The 17,639-nt window shown below is 38.9% G+C and overlaps 1 protein-coding gene across 1 annotated transcript in view; it reads right to left on the reverse strand.

The window, feature by feature from the left end:
• Positions 1–17,639, reverse strand: part of msto1 (misato mitochondrial distribution and morphology regulator 1) — a 94,727-nt gene that overhangs the window by 50,549 nt on the left and 26,539 nt on the right. The window contains exon 4 of the mRNA XM_028795059.2: positions 65–140. Coding sequence (XP_028650892.1) covers positions 65–140 — 76 coding nt within the window. The remainder of the gene's footprint in view (positions 1–64; positions 141–17,639) is intronic.

Below are 17,639 nucleotides of genomic sequence, written 5' to 3' on the forward strand. Positions count from 1 at the left end.
ATCATCAGTTCCTGAACAAGCATTACACAAGCATTACATATTCTGGATTAAAGTTAATACTTACATCCAGCAGTTCCAGGTCTTCAAGAAACTCGTTCTTTTGTGCTAGCTCTTCCCTGTGTGTCATCACTGCTCCCTCCCTAAAACACAAGGAGACATTTGCTGGTAGGAAAAATGTAATTTTGTAAACTTAAGTGTCTATAAAGAGCCAATTTCTACCATATTTTAAGGAAAAAAGAGAGTACATTTTAGCTAAGAATGTCAAGTCACCATATGCTCACTATACATACACACATACACACACGTGAGACTATCAGAGTTTGCCTTCAGAAAGCATTGTCGCATCACTGACCATAAAATACATTACAGAGTAGATAAAATGTGCCCAAAATAATTATTATAATTATAGTCCAAAGAGTCATACTGTCATTTTAGCTGTCATCTAGACAGGCCACCAAATATTATGCTCTTTGATGGTATAAACTATTATTCTATAACTGAACTATGTTACAATAGCATTGTCTTTACCACATGATGTATTCACATGTATGTATATGTGACTTTTAGAGGTGGTTATAAAGATGGAGGTGAAGGTAGACTGATAAGTACGGTATTTCTACTTGATCAGTAATTATCTATTCTTTAGTTTTTATTTCCTGTTAACCATATAACTTTATGTCCTTCCAACAAATAAAATTGTTTTTTAGCATGTGTGCTATGAATTGTCTCTAAATATGTCCTAAGTTTAACAGGTTTTAAGTTGTCATGGGCGAGGAATTCTGAGCATAAAGCACACAATGGATAAGGCTTACTTTTCCTTTCTCCTCATGTAAATCCATACCGCTTGAGGAGTCCCAGTGCGTGCAATTTGTTTCAACTTGTATCATTTTCCTCTGGGCTGTGATTGGCTGCTGTGCAAAGGCGCTTTTCCAGATGGCTGTGGTTTCATTTTTTTCCTCAGTTCTTGCAAGGTTTGATTGGTGGTTGTTTCATTTTCTCAGAGTTTCACCCACCTCCCAGCACCTTAAACTACCGATATCTTTTGGAATGTGTATAAGATAAAAATTTTGTTTTTTTATTAAGCTGTGTTTTAATATTTTTTTGCTACTTCTACAAGTGACAAGCACTTTGTATGTATTAAAAGGAGGCCACCTTCCTTTTAATTAAGCTGCTTTTTGCTTTTCAGATGTTTTGCAACCAACCAACCAGTTTACTATGTATTTATTTATACTGTCATGGTACTTTTGTTTCTTATAAACCATTGTTGTTGTTGTTTATTTTATTAACCTTTTTTGTAAATTTTAAATAGTAATAAACCATTGATTATTTCTCACCACCCAAGTCAGTGTGTGTGCTCCATTTGTTATGCTGTCCCTTTTTGGGTGCCTCTGTTTACCCTCTTCGGAACTTTGTGGCTAATCATATATGCGCCCTGTTCCTTTAACTTATACAGAACTGGCTCCAACTGGCACACATGGGCTTCTGACTCGAAGATCGGCTTCCATCTTTTGCACAGAAAGCCAGCTTGATATTTGTACTTATTCACTTTCTTTTCATTTACAGTTGCGCTTGAAAGTTTGTGAACCCCTTAGAATTTTCTAAATTTCTGCATAAATATGACCTAAAACATCATCAGATTTTCACTCAAGTCCTAAAAGTAGATAAAGAGAAACCAGTTAAACAAATGAGACAAAAATATTATACAGTGGACCATTGACTTACGAACTCAATTCGTTCGCAAGGGCTGGTTGTAACTCAAGTTGGTTGTAAGTCAAGACTATTTTTCCCATAAGGTTCCGAACCTCCCACAGCAACACTTACTTAACTTTTTTTTTTTTAATAAAAAAGGGATGAATAATGTGCATAATTTACCAAAAACACCAATAATTTTTCTAATGTACTAACCAAAAAGTTATAAAAAGTGCCTAGCCCACCAGAAACAACAATTTCATACTGTACTCACCATTTAAGTTGACATCTTTGGCTAGTTTCCTTATACACATCTTTTCTTTGTAAAATTGTCAAGATGGTGGATTTCGACATGCTGTACATATTAGCGAGATCTGTCACACGAATGCCACTCTCATATTTCCACACAATTTCCTTCTTCATTTCGATTGTGATCGCTTTCTTTACCTTCGTTACCTTCGCTTCCTTCCTTAGCAATTATCGAAATAAATTATATAAATCACTGCACTGACCAAAATTACGTCCACAAACACATGTATCTGGGCTCCGACTGACGCTTACAAATGCTCTCGGCTGTTTGTTTACAATCGCACAAGCGGATAAACGTGACCGCATTCGGGTTGTAATGCAAGATGTTAGTCGCTTTACGACCAAAATTTTTGTTTTGAATTACAAGTTATTCGCATGTCAGGCCGGTCGTATATCAAGGGTCGACTTTACTTGGTCATTTATTTATTAAGGAAAATGATCGAATATTACATATTTGTGAGTGGCAAAAGTATGTGAACCTTTGCTTTCAGTATCTGGTGTGACCCCCCCTTTGCAGCAATAAATGCAACTAAACGTTTCCGGTAATTGTTGATCAGTCCTGCACACCAGCTTGGAGGAATTTTAGCCCATTCCTCCGTACAGAACAGCTTCAACTCTGGGATGTTGGTGGGTTTCCTCACATTAACTGCTCGCTTCAGGTCCATCCACAACATTTCGATTGGATTAAGGTCAGGACTTTGACTTGGCCATTCCAAAACATTAACTTTATTCTTCTTTAACCATTCTTTGGTAGAACAACTTGTGTGCTCAGGGTCGTTGTCTTGTTGCATGACCCACGTTCTCTTGAGATTCAGTTCATGGACAGATGTCCTGACATTTTTCTTTAGAATTCTCTGATATAATTCAGAATTCATTATTCCATCAATGAAGGAAAGCCGTCCTGGCCCAGATGCAGCAAAACAGGCCCAAACCATGATACTACCACCACCATGTTTCACAGATGGGATAAGGTTCTTATGCTGGAACGCAGCGTTTTCCTTTCTTCAAACAGAACACTTTTCATTTAAACCAATAAGTTCTATTTTGGTCTCATCCATCCACAAAACATTCTTCCAATAGTCTTGTGGTTTGTCCACGTGATCTTTAGCAAACTGCAGATGAGCAGCAATGTTTTTTTTGGAGAGCAGTGGCTTTCTCCTTGCAACCCTGCCTGGTGGAGTCCAAACTCTTTAGAGATGGTTTTGTAACTTTTCCAGCCTGATGAGCATCAACAACTCTTTTTATGAGGTCCTCAGAAATCTTTGTTCGTGCCATGATACACTTCCAATAACATGTGTTGTGAAAAGCAGACTTTGATAGATCCCTGTTCTTTAAATAACACAGGGTGCCCACTCACACCTGATTGTCATCCCATTGATTGAAAACACCTGACTCTAATTTCACCTTCAAACTAACTGCTAATCCTAGAGGTTCACATACTTTTGCCACTCACAAATATGTAATATTCGATCATTTTCCTCAATAAATAAATGGGTTTCGTCCGTTTATAGGAGATGGACGTCTGAAGCAGAGCTCCGCTAGCAGCGGCTTTATTTTCCCACGTATTTCATATTATTTAGAGGTATCCTGTATTTAACCCGACCAAGGAACTTCCACTACAATATGCAAGCATGAGTAACAAGAAGAAAAGTCAGAAAGAACCGGAAAAGAAACTTAAAGCTGCATCAAAGTCCGGACAGACTTCCGGCCTGAGTGCAAGTGTAAGGAATGGCATCACGGAGACTGACCTGGAACAGGCAGAAGAGTGCGCAGAATTCCTGGGGCCCCGCTCCATTGTATCGTCTCCAGTCGAGAGTGAAAATGGGAGCGAAGGCGCAAGTGATACAGGTCGCAAGGGATCGCCGATTTCTGAGGATCATTCGAGACTAGAAAGGGCTCTGCAGGACGTGCTCTCATCTACTCATCGCGAGCCTGTAACAGGAGTTGCATTTTCACTTGCGGAGCACGAAAGCAGAAGCGAACTGTCCGAACTGAAAGAGATGATCGCTACACAGATAGCTACACAGAAAGAGATGAGCACTACACTGGCCACTGCCATGGTTACGGTCATGAATGAGCTTAAGAAAGATAACACAAATGATCTTAAGAAGGTGGCCACTGAGCTCAAGAAGGATAACAAAGATAAGGAAACGCGTCTATTTGAACGTTTCGACGTGAACTTTAAAGGCATGTTGGAGAAATTAGTGGAACACATTGAAGAAACTAACTCCAAACTGAAAAGGCTTGATGATCATATTAATGACGTTTCAGATCAGCTGGAAGACGTTAAGCAGGGACTCACGGCTCGAGTGGAAACAGCGGAACAAATGGCATCTAACGCCGATGAAAAAGCCACAGCTGCGAACTCGGAATACAAAAAACTTGGAGACAGACTTGCAGCCCTGGAGGATGGGTGCAGAAGAAATAATATAAGAATTGAGGGTATACCTGAGAAACGAGAAAGCTCAAGCCCAGTGAAATTTGCAGTAGAATTACTGTCTAAAATAATTGGAGATGACTTTAAACTCGACAATGAGATAGCCACGGCATATCGCACAAAGATACCAAGCGCCTTTAAATCTAGGTCTTTTATTGTCCGCTTCGAACGACTAAGATGTAAGCTTGATGTGATGGCACTTCTCAGACACAAGCAAGAGATTATATTCGAAAATAATCTTATTCGTATTTTTCCCGACTTCTCACCATCAACAGCTGCAAAACGCAGATCCTACAACGACATTAAAAGGATGCTACGGGAAGCCGATATCAAATACAGCCTCTTGTATCCTGCCAAACTGAAAGTGGAAGTTCAAGATGGACATTATATTTTCTTCAGCAAAGAAGAAGCTGAAAAAGAATTAAAGAAGCTGTTTCCGACACTTTTTTGAAAGTTAATTAAAATTAAAGAGCCGTATTCTATCAAGGCACGGGAAAGACCTATGATCTGATCGCTGGATCCATGTTTAAAGAGACTGGTATTATAATTATACATCTCTTATTTTCTTTTTTTTTTTTTGTTTTTATCTGGACTTTATATGTTATATGTTTATGTTTTAATCAGAGCTATAGAGTTATAGACGTGAGTGTGAAAATGTGGAAGTGATTAAAGTAGGATTCGTTTTATTTATTTATTTATTTATTTTTATTTATTTATTTTTTTATTTATTTATTTATTTTTTTTATTTTACTATACCTTAAAGTAGACTGTTTAACTTCATACCCTTGGTTTAATGCTTGTTCTACTATTTATACAATTACCATTATACTATTACAGTATGAATTACCAGGTTTATCCTAGACTAGTTTTTAAAATCACTCCCAGGGTTGTTTTTTTTTTTGTTTTTTTTTTTTTAATCTTAATATCTTAACTTAAAAGCGCTGAAGATTATTTCAAGCTTAAATATTGTTAATGAGAACATTTTCGGCAGATAGTATTAAGGATTTAACTGTAAAAGATATCTCTGTTTTAATTCTGTAACGCCGCTGCAGGGTGGGGTTTGTTTTGTTTTGGACGTGCTCTGTCTCTTCGTATGTCAGAGGACTGGAACATCGCGAAGTGGGGTCTAGCCTCATGTGGGGAGGCAAAATGGGGGGGTGGGGGGATAAAGGGGGGAGAGAAGGAGAGCAGGTTATATCTAATCTATTCTTATAATCCTTATAATTATAAATATCAATGCAGCAACAGGCTAACATGCAACAACTCCTGGGGAATCTTGAAACTAAGATTAAAACTGCCATATTACCAATTAAAACTATAAAATGACATTAAAAACTCAGAATCAATGTCTCCATGATGGGACAGTTAACTTTGTGAGCTGGAATGTTAAAGGCCTGAATCACGAATTAAAGAGAAAGAAAGTATGCTCTCACCTAACAGGCTTAAACGCTAAAATAGTATTTTTACAGGAGACCCACTTACTAACCAAGGATCAGTTCAGATTACAAAAAGACTGGACTGGCCAAATGTTCCATTCTAGCTTTATAAAGAAAACTAGAGGGGTGGGAATTCTTATACATAGAACAGTTCCATTTGTAGCATCAGAGGTAGTGTCGGACCCTGAAGGGAGATATGTGATGGTCATGGGCAACTTATATAACAGTAAAATGATTTTGATAAATGTTTATGCACCCAATGTTGATGATAAGGAATTCATGCAAAATCTATTTGCATCCATTCCCAATGTGAACACTCATAAAATTATAATGGCTGGGGACTTTAATTGTGTTTTAAATCCACTCTTAGATAGGACTCCTGTGACAGGGGGGACGACATCTAATACTGCAAAGATAATTACACAGTTTTTAAATGATCACAACTTATCAGACCCCTGGAGGTTTCTTAACCCAAACTCAAGAACATATTCGTTCTACTCACCAGTGCATTATAGCTACTCAAGAATTGATTATTTTTTTATAGATAATAATTTCCTGCCTACAATTAAATCATGCAAATATGACACAATTGTTATCTCTGACCATGCCCCTCTAGTCTTGGAGCTAAAATCAATAAGCCCCTCGTACTCACCTCGCAGATGGCGTCTTAACCCTCTTTTATTGGCAGACGAGAACTGCACAGAATTTATATCCAAACAAATCAGCTTCTTCCTAGAGACAAACACGTCTACAGAGGTTTCTGCAGGAACACTCTGGGAAACTCTAAAGGCCTTCTTAAGAGGCCAGATTATTTCATATCTTTCCCATAGAAATAAATTAGAAACCAAGAAAGTGTCAGAGCTAAGAAATGAAATTACTAGAATAGATGAAGAACAAGCCAGGCGTCCAAGTGAAGCTCTTCACAGGAAAAGGCAGGCCCTGCATACAGAACTTAAAATCTTAACAACTAAAGAAACTGAACAACTTATTTATAAGTCTAGACAGCATTACTATGAACACGGAGAAAAAGCTAATAAGCTTTTAGCTCAACAAATTCATAAACAAGAGGTTCACAATGCAATACCAGTAATCACCAACAAGAATGGAGAAGAAATCATCGACCATAATAAAATAATGCACACATTTAGAGATTACTATAAGTCTTTATATTCCACTGAGCCCAAAGAAGACAACACGCAATCTAATGCATTTCTGGATAATTCACAAATACCACAAATAGATGCTTTAAGTGCTGAGGAACTAGATAAACCTCTAACGCTAACAGAATTACTAGACGCTATAAAGTCACTACAAAGCGGGAAATCATCAGGCCCTGATGGTTACCCCGTAGAGTTTTATAAGAAATTCTCCACTCAGCTAGCTCCACTCTTATTGGTAACATTTACAGAAGCTAAAGACCACCAAATACTACCTCAAACATTTTCGACAAGCATTAATCACCGTCTTTCCTAAACAAAATAAGGACTTGTTACAATGTGCATCATATAGACCAATTTCACTCCTGAATAATGATGTTAAGATACTCTCAAAAATCCTAGCTAGAAGGATGGAGAAAGTTCTGCCCTCGGTAATATCACAAGATCAAACTGGATTTATTAAAGGCCGACATCTATCTTCAAATCTCCGACGCTTGTTTAATGTTATATATTCACCAGCAAAATCAAACACCCCAGAGATATTACTATCATTAGACGCAGAAAAGGCATTTGACATGATCGAATGGAATTACCTTTTCACTGCATTGGAGAAATTTGGGTTTGGCCCGAATATTTGTGCTTGGATTAAACTACTGTATACCAGTCCAGAAGCTTCAGTTTGTATTAATAAAATTTGCTCAGACTACTTTAAACTAGAACGTGGTACCAGACAAGGATGTCCCTTGTCGCCACTGTTGTTTGCAATCGCTATTGAACCACTGGCGGTTCACTGCCGAAATTCTCATCAGATAAAGGGGATTGTCAGAGAAGGACTGGAACAGAAAATTTCTCTATATGCAGATGATATGGTCTTATATATATCGGACCCAGAAAACACTGTCCCTGCTGTTTTAACAGCACTAACAGAATTTCAAAAGATATCTGGTCTTAGAATTAATCTGAATAAAAGTATACTCTTTCCAGTGAACTCACAAGCATATAATATTAAATTAGACACCCTACCTTTTACCATAGCAGATCAGTTTAAATACCTAGGGGTAAATATCACAAGTAAACATAAAGCTCTTTATCAACAAAATTTTGGCGTCTGTATGGAAAAAATTAAGCAAGACTTGCATAGATGGTCAACCCTTCATCTCACTCTAGCCGGAAGAATTAACATTGTTAAGATGAATATCCTTCCTAAACTTCTCTTTTTATTTCAAAACATTTCAATATATATCAATAAATCGTTTTTTAAACAGTTAGATTCAATAATAACCTCATTCATTTGGAACTCAAAACACCCACGTATCCGAAGAGCGACCCTACAAAGACCTCAGGCAGAAGGTGGCATGGCTTTACCTAATTTTCAGTTTTATTACTGGGCAGCAAACATACAAGCCATAAAAACCTGGACACAAATAAATGCACATACACAGGCTTGGTCTGCAATAGAAGTAAAATCCTGTAGTACTTCTTTATATTCCCTGCTCTGCTCTCCAATAAATGAAAGTTATCGCAAATATACTAATAACCCAATTGTGCTTTACTCACTCAGAATATGGAACCAAATTAGGAAGCATTTTAAGATGGAAAATCTTTTATCAGTGGCACCTCTGCAAGGGAACCACCTCTTTCAACCTTCGCAAGTATATCCAGTTTTTAATACCTGGAAAAGTTTTGGGATTAAAATGCTCAGAGATCTTTATATAGACAACATATTTACATCTTTTGAACAATTATGTTCAAAATTTAACCTCCCAGCTACACATTTCTTTTACTATCTTCAAATTAGAAATTTTGTTAAACAGAAATTGCCCGATTTCCCCCACCTTGCACCCTCCACAATGCTGGAAAAAATACTGCTCAATTCCGAGGAAACAAACACTATTTCCGCAATATATAAAATCTTATTAGAGTCCCTACCTTTCAAAGATCCAAGAGGACATTGGGAAGAAGATCTCTTAATCAATATATCAGAAAAGGAGTGGAAGGTAGCAAAGCAGAGAATTCACTCGAGTTCTATATGCGCAAAGCATAGAATTATTCAACTAAAAATTATATATCGAGCTCATCTGTCTCGCTTAAAACTGTCCAAAATGTTTCCAGGCCAGGATCCAACCTGCGAGCGCTGCAACCAAGCTCCTGCCTCACTGGGTCACATGTTCTGGGCCTGCACCAAACTAACATCATTTTGGACAAAAATTTTTAAGTGCCTCTCAGACAGCCTTAGTATCACAATCCCTCCTAACCCACTAACAGCTGTGTTTGGTGTCCTTCCAGATGGACTTGAATTGGAGAAGGACAAACAAACGGTGATTGCATTCACTACACTCTTGGCACGCAGACTTATTTTGTTAAATTGGAAGAATCCTAATTCTCCTTTTATAAGTCAGTGGGAAACTGATGTTTTATATTATTTGAAATTGGAAAAAATCAAATTTTCAGTTAGAGGATCTGTACAAAATTTTTTCAAAACTTGGCAGGATTTAATCAATATTATTTTAGAATAAGAGAATTAACTATTATTGCATTTAACTCCCTTCTCCATCTCTTATTTATATAGATATTTACTTCTCCCCTTCTTTTGTCTAATGTTGCCTTATTAAAAAGCTTAAAGAAATTTTCCTTTAGCTAAGCTCTCCTTCTCAGGGGTGGGGTTTGATTTGTTTTCAAATTTGTTGGGTTATAAATTGATCTGTTTGTATGGAATGATTACAATGAAAATTAATAAAATAAAAAAATAAAAAAAAGATAAAAAAAAATAAATAAATAAATAAATGACCAAGTATAAAATTTTTGTCTCATTTGTTTAACTGGTTTCTCTTTATCTACTTTTAGGACTTGAGTGAAAATCTGATGATGTTTTAGGTCATATTTATGCAGAAATATAGAAAATTCAAAAAGGGTTCACAAACTTTCAAGCACAACTGTATCGTCATCTTCTTGGGTAATAGATCTATTAGATTTATCACTTAAAGATGACAAATACTCTCTGTTCATTTTATTTTGTTTGTTTGCTTACCATAAGCCTCCTTTCTATCTTGATTACGGAGTACATATAAAAGGCTTCGTGTAAGAATGAACAGCAGCAAGAATTTAAAGGAATAAATGTTTATAGTGAAAATATCATTGCTACCTGCTGGCTGGAAGAATATAACTTCTAAAAGTGACAAGGTGCTACTGAAGTGTGTGCCATTACATCAAACCACTCCATACAGTTTTACAGAAGTGTCACACCCTTCCAGATATCCCTCACTTTGTGAACTACTGCCCTAGATGAATGGAGAAGAGATATCTGATCAAATCTGATTAAAACATAGTATGTTATGTCATAATGATTTATACTTTACTCTCTGTAATGAAATCCCTAAAATCAAAATATCCATTAAAAAAAGAGTGCCTCAGAAAAAGTATGCTTCACTTCTGGTAATTCTCAAAGGAACAATAACGTTGCCAAAATATGCGTAAAATATCATTTAAGAATTATACAAACCTTTGCTGTATCATTTCCGGATTGGATGCTAACATTCAACTGCTATGCCTTTCAAATAAGTTATTTTCCTTCATCTCATCTACTAAGTCCAATTACTGTTAACCATAACCTGTTATTTGACCTCAATAAAAATACTTTGAAATTGCAGAATTTTTAAAATTCTTTAATTTTTAATTATCAATGAACTGATTAAACTTACTTAATAAATTATTTTATTTTTAATGTAATTTTTTTTTTTTAACTCAGCCACCAGGGTCACACAAACAAGTGCAGTCTTAGTACTGGTCACAAGCCCAGGTAAACTGGGGACGGTTACCTAATCAAACATGCGGATGAGAAACATAATGTCCACACCAGATCGGTGAAGGCACGGTATATCAATGGCCGCGACCAACACTGCTGTCCAGCGTGGTACTGGTGGAAACTATACTACTGCTGGGCAAAGAAAGCAAAGAAGGCGAAGGAGAACAAGAGGGAGGAAGCAGGCTCAAAGACAGTGGGAGAGGAAGAAGTGAAAGAGTGTGGAGTTCAGAGTCAGAACTTTGAATGCTGGCACTATGATTGGTAAAGACAGAGAGCTGGCTGATAAGACACAGCTGAGAAAGGTTGATGTACCGTGTGTACAGGAGACCAAGTGGAAAGGGAGAAAGGCCAGAAGCGTCAGAGGTGGGTGTAAACTATTCTACCATGGTGTGGACAGGAAGAGAAATGGGGTAGGGGTAACTGTAAAGGAAGAGTATGTTGAGAGTGTTTTGGAGGTTAAGAGAATGTCTGACAGAGTGATGAACATAAAGTCGGAAATCAGATGGGTAATGTTAAATGTTATCAGTGCATATGCTCCACAAGTTGGATGTGAGATGGGGTGAAAGAAGATTTCTGGAGTGAGATAGACAAAATGGTGGAGGGTATATCCAATGGTGGAGGGTATAGCCAAAGAAGAAAGAGTGGTGATCAGAGTGGATCTTAATGGGCACATTGGCATAGGGAACAATGGTGATGAACAGGTTAGGGGTGGGTATGACATTAAGGAGAGAAACATTGAAGGGCAGATGGTGGTTAACTTTACAAAAAGGATGGACATGGTGGTGGTGAATATATATTTTAAGAAGGAGGAGGAACAGAGGGTTATGTATAAGAGTGGAAGAAGGTGCACACATGTGGACTACAGTACACTCTTGAAATTCGCAGGGATTACATTCCTAGAGCATTCTCGAATTGTGAAAAACTGGGAATTATGGATGTGGTTAAAAAATGCCTATTTTTATAGTTTAAACCCTAAATATGCCCCCAAAACACTTTAATTTCATTTCAACCTCGGCTTAATACATTACCTAAAAAAAAAGAATGTAAAGGTAAATCCGTATACTGTACAGTACTGTACCTGATATGTCACCCGCAGTGCTAGAATGTAAAATACCAATGTTTCTGCTATATGTACTGTAATTCGTGCAAGCGCGTTTTCATTGCCAGAAGCATTAGAAGATGCAGGGCGTTTCAATGGCATCTTGGGGCTTTAACCCTTAAACTGCCACATACGTGGGGGTTAATGCATCCCTGGACGCCAAATATTTTTTGCTGCACTTTAAGTAAATGTCACAATTCACAAAGAAAAAGTAAAATTTTAATGGAACACATTTTTTTTCATTCAAAGAGCATCACAATTACTGCAACACTGATCATTTTACACACTGCTAATGAACTGTAAAAACTATTTTAAAAACTACTGGAACAGTATGTACAAGGTGCAATTGACACCATTGATGAAATTCAGTAAATCACCAAGCCAACTGCGCTTGAACTGGCTGCACGCAAGCACACAGAGGTAAACGCTGACGCTGGCAGGTAGTCTAGTGCAGCGGCTCAATCCCAGAGACAGTGAGGCTGCAGTGCTGCAGGGGCCGACAGTGGTCATGAGCTGGCTGTTCAATGAATGTATGGCAGTGACTGATTAGCACCGGCGTGCTGGTAAATTGCACTGGGAACCGACAATAGCTGGATGTGGCGTTCAATGACTATAAGTCGCCGAATATACTCAGCTCCTACGTGCTGGCAAATGGCACTGGGAAACAACTATAGCCGGTTGCAATGGTTTAAGGATTAAGAAGAACAAAACAGAAAACACGAGAACACTCAGCTGGAGATGCGTCACAGGGCAGTAGTCAATCAGCAGCAAGGAGAAATGAATAACGCTGTAGCAGCCCGGTGCCGCTAAGATTTACACCATCGAGAAGACGGTGATTTATTTATTTTTATTGAGGAGATTCCAGGGACACACCCAGCCTTAACCTGACCCGCACGCACTCAAACAGAGACAAAAACAAAGCAAACCGGTAATCAAACAACAAATAAAGAATGTAATGAAAACAATAATACCACCCCTGTTCCCCTTATGGCGATTATACATTAAATACAACAAAGCACAAACAAAACACACACAGTAAAGTCCATGAAAAACGGCAACGGATGAAATGTAATGATGAAGATAGATAGTCCAGAGATCCACATGTTGAATGGGAATGTAAAGATAGTCCTACCGGTAGTTCCTGAAATGGTGACGATGGGTGGACGGGTTCAGGAGCGCTCCTTTCTTCGCAGGATAGCAATGAATCCACTTACAGTCATCATGTACACAGGCAGACGGCACACAACCCAGACCCCAACCACGAAACGATCCAGGACAAAACGAACAAGTACAGGTAACCCAACAGAAGGCAGGCAGAGAGACAGGAACTTGAAACACAAATTACAAAAACTTTTTTTTTTTTCTTTTGGTCACTGGCCCCATTTTTTAAAAGCCGCGCTGACGTCCTTTGACCCCAAGAGCCCCTGCACCCTCAGCAGAAGACCAATCGGAGCCACTGCTGGGAGTTACAGTTTCAAATTCTAGTACAGTACGCTCTCAGATTGGCTACTTTCACCATCCCAAGGCGCGTTTTTCTCTACAGTTGCTTCCTGTTCTCTCTACAGTGCAGTATTGCCACGAAAAAGCCATAAAAAAATGCAGAGGATATTTGTGGTTTCCGCTAACAATTACTAGTCAGGTTCTAAGGAAAAATCCACGAACGACTGAGGCTGCGAACCCTGAACCACGTCTTCGTTGGGGTCTACTATATGTCCTATGTAAGAAATGCAATGTGAAAGAGATTAGAGACTGTAAGGGTGAGACATTGGATGGTGTAGCTAGACAGCATCAATTGGTGTTATGAAGGATGAATTTCAAGATAATAAAGTGGAAGAGAGTAAGAACTGAATCAAGGATTAGGGAGTAGAAGCTGTATGAGGAAGACTACTGTGAGAAAGTCATAGAGGAAGTAAGACAGATGCTGGGTGGTGGTGAAAACATGATAGATAATTGGAACACCACAGTTGAAGCCAAAGGGAGAGAGCTAGGAATGTGCTTGGTGTGACATCTGGACAAAATAAGGAAGACAAAAAGACTTGGTGGTGGAATGAGGAAGTACAGGAAAGCATAAAGGTTAGAGAAAAAGAATTGGGATAGCCACAGAGATGATGAAAGCAGACAGGTGTACAAGGAGATGCACCAAAAGGTGAAGAGAGAGGTGGTGAAGGCTAAGGAAAAGGCATATGCCAAGCTATATTAGAAGAGGGACACAAAGGAAGAAGAAAAGCACTCGTACCAATTAGCTAAACAGAGGGGCCAGGGCAGAGAAGGATGTGCTGCAGGTCTGGGTGATAAAGGATACGAATGGAAATTTGTTGACAAGCGGGGAAAGTATGTTGAAAAGGTGGAAGCAGTACTTTGAAAAACTTATGCATATAGGAAATGAGAGAGTGTGTAGGTTGGATGAAGTGGAGATAGTAAATCACAAAGGACAAAGGATCAGCAAGGCTGAAGTGAAGGAAGCTATGAAGAGGATAAAAACTGGAAAAGCAGGCTCGGACAATATACCAGTGGAGACATGGAGATGTTTAGGTGAGATGGCAATAGAGTTTCTAACTAGTGTGGCGTATGGCTGTGCTCCTTGCCTGGCCAGGTTGCCTCAGTACTAGAAGGACCAGGGGAGAGAACTTATCCAGGACATTATCTCCTCGGAACACTAGAGGGCAGCCCCCTAAGCTTCCAGTGGGGCCACGAGTTTGAAGCATGGAAGCTCAACCCTACTGGGGCCTGTGGACACTGACAGTGGGTGTCTGGACGACTGCTGAGCCCTTGGTTGTGGGACTTCCGCCACACCAGGTAGTCCTGTCGGAAGAAGGTCAGGGAACACCTGCAGCACTTCCAGGTGCCCTATAAAAGGAGCCAGCCACCACTACTTGGGGAGCCAGAGTCAAGAGGAGGTGGACAAAGCTTGCTGGGTGTAGGGAGGCGGATTTAGAGAAAGAAAGAGAGAGAAAGAGAAAATAAAAGAATGAACTGTATATTTGCTGTAAACTGTGCTGTAAAGGTGGGAAACAGGGGGAGGTGTTTCCCATGGAAGAAAAGGAAAAAAATAAACACGTGGGTCTTGAACTGGTGTCCTGCATTTGTCTTGGCCAGGTTTGGGTAGCAAGAGCACCGTCTAGCAAAATCTTAAAAAGCGTGAAGATGCCCGAGGAGTGGAGAAGAAGTATATTAGTACCGATTTTCAAGAATAAGAGAAATGTGCATAGCTGCAGTAACTACAGGGGTATAAAATTGATCAGCCACACAATGAAGACATGGGAAAGAGAAAAGGTAGCGATCTGTGAGCAGCAATATGGTTTTTGCCAGGAAAAGAGTACTATAGGTGCAATGTTTGCTTTGCGAGTGTCGATGGAGAAGTACACAGAAGGTGAGAAGGAATTACATTCCGTGTTTGTGGACTTACAGAAAGTGTTTAACAGGGTGCCAAGAGAGGAGTAAAAGTACTGGGTGGATGGATGGTTGGATGGATGGATAGATGGATAGACAAAATACTTTATTAGTCCCAAGGGGAAGTAGCAGAAAAGTATCATAAAGGATATGTATGGGGACATTGTGACTGCGGTGAGGTGTGCAGTTAGAATGACAGCCTGCTTCATGGTGACAGTGGGATTACATCAAGGATCAGCTCTGAGCCCTTTCCTGTTTGCAATGGTGATTGTAAGGTTGACATACAAGGTCAGGTAGGTGTCTCTGTGAACTATGATGTTTGCAAATGACACTGTGACCTGTACTGAGAGTAGACAGCAGATTTAGGTGAACCTGGAAAGGTGGAGGTATGCTCTGAAGAGAAGGGGAATGAGAGTCAGTATCAGTAACACAGAGTACATGTGTGTAAATGAGAGGGAATGTGGTGGAAGGGTGTGATTGCAAGGAGCAGAAGTGGTGAATGTAGACAAATTTAAATACTTGGGTTCAACAATCCAAAGCCATGGACAGTGTGGCAGAGAGGTGAAGAAGAGAGTGCAGACAGGGTGGACTGTGTGGAGAAGAGTGACAGGAGTGATTTGTAATAGCAGAGAATGACAGGGAAGGTCTATAAAATGGTACAGCAACCAGCTATGTTGTATAGTTTGGAGATGCTGGCACTGACGAAAAGACAGGAGGCAGAGCTGGAAGTAGCAGAACTGAAGATATTATGATTTTCGCTCAAAGTAACAAGGGTAGACAGCATTAGAAATGAGTGTATTAGAGGAACAAAACAGGAATGACAGTTTGGAGACCAAGTGAGAGGGGCTAAATTTAGATGGTTTGGCCACGTGCAGAGGAGAGATGAGTGGTACATCAAGAAAAGAATGTTGAGGATAGAAATGCCAGGCAAGAGAAAAAGAGGAAGGCCAAAGAAAAGGTTTATGGATGTGGTGAGGGAGGATATGAATGTAGTCGTGGCAGAAAATGACATAAAAGACAGGGATAGATAGAGACGGATGATTCATTGTGCGAACCCTTAAATGGGAGAAGCTGGAAGAAGAAGAAACTGCAGAATTTTAGATTAATTTATTTTCGCTATACTATGACAGGCTGAAAAAAGTACTTTATCACAACTTCACTTTCCATGTTTAACTAATAGTGATAAAATACCTGCTGGGTGACAAGATCTCAAACTGTAATTACTTGTGTCCCCCCATCCCCCACTTAAAAAAACTGGATTACCTGCTGTCAAAATTTTACCGGGGTAACTTAGCTGACTCATTATTACAAACTCTTTATTCTGCTATTTAGGAGTTCAAACTCTCTCCTTTGTTTACAAGGCAGCAATTACTCAGCTTTTAAAATTCAACACAGAACCCCAAGTTTGCATAAATTAAAGATCCCTAATGGTAATTACAAGTAAGTGACACTTCCATTTAGCCTCTAAAGACAGAAGACTGATACATAATACAGAATAAAATGCAGTTTTAATTTCTACAACAGCCTTGCTCTTGATACATACAAAAGATGTTTTGCTCATGTCATTGGATTTCAACTTTAGTGCATGACTGGATATAAGGTGATAGGTACTGATTTTATAATCAACTTAGTGCACATGTTCCACCCTTCACTTTCTGTTGTTCCTCTTACTAACATCCCTTTCTCTAATAAATAGGCTCAAAACACGTTTCAGTTCTTAATACCACTGTTTGTATTTGTAAACTTTCTTAAGCTACTGGTAACAACCACCAAATCACAGAGCATTGCTTCAGAGTCATAAAAATGTAAAAGATGATGACAGACAGAATTAAATAAAGAAAATAGTTTGTATTTTAGAAACTACATGCAAAAAATCGCCAAAAATTAATACAGCACAACAGTGTCCAGTTTGAATATACACTCAATACTATTTTAACTCCTACAGACACAGAGATACACGTAAACCCTCAAATAAACTTACATATTCTAATATCTGATCTTTCAACTAGATGACAAGTCATTGAAATAAACTCTGCTCTATAAACTTGCAAAAAATTGGCTAAAAGTGAAAAGGAAGATAGCTGATAATTTCGACTGCTGAAGGTCTGTGCACTGGAGCTGGGGAGTCCTCTACAGCGCATCTTCAACCTGAGCCTGGAACAGGGGAGAGTCCCAAGGCTTTGGAAAACATCTCGTATCACCCCAGTCCCAAAGGTATCACGTCCTAGTTAGCTGAACGACTTCTGGCCTGTCGCTCTGACGTCACATGTGATGAAGGAGTGGGCAGGAGGAGGAGTATAGGAACCTCATCAAGTACTTT

Source organism: Erpetoichthys calabaricus, chromosome 2 (genome assembly GCF_900747795.2).
Source record: "Erpetoichthys calabaricus chromosome 2, fErpCal1.3, whole genome shotgun sequence".
Taxonomy (NCBI): domain Eukaryota; kingdom Metazoa; phylum Chordata; class Cladistia; order Polypteriformes; family Polypteridae; genus Erpetoichthys; species Erpetoichthys calabaricus.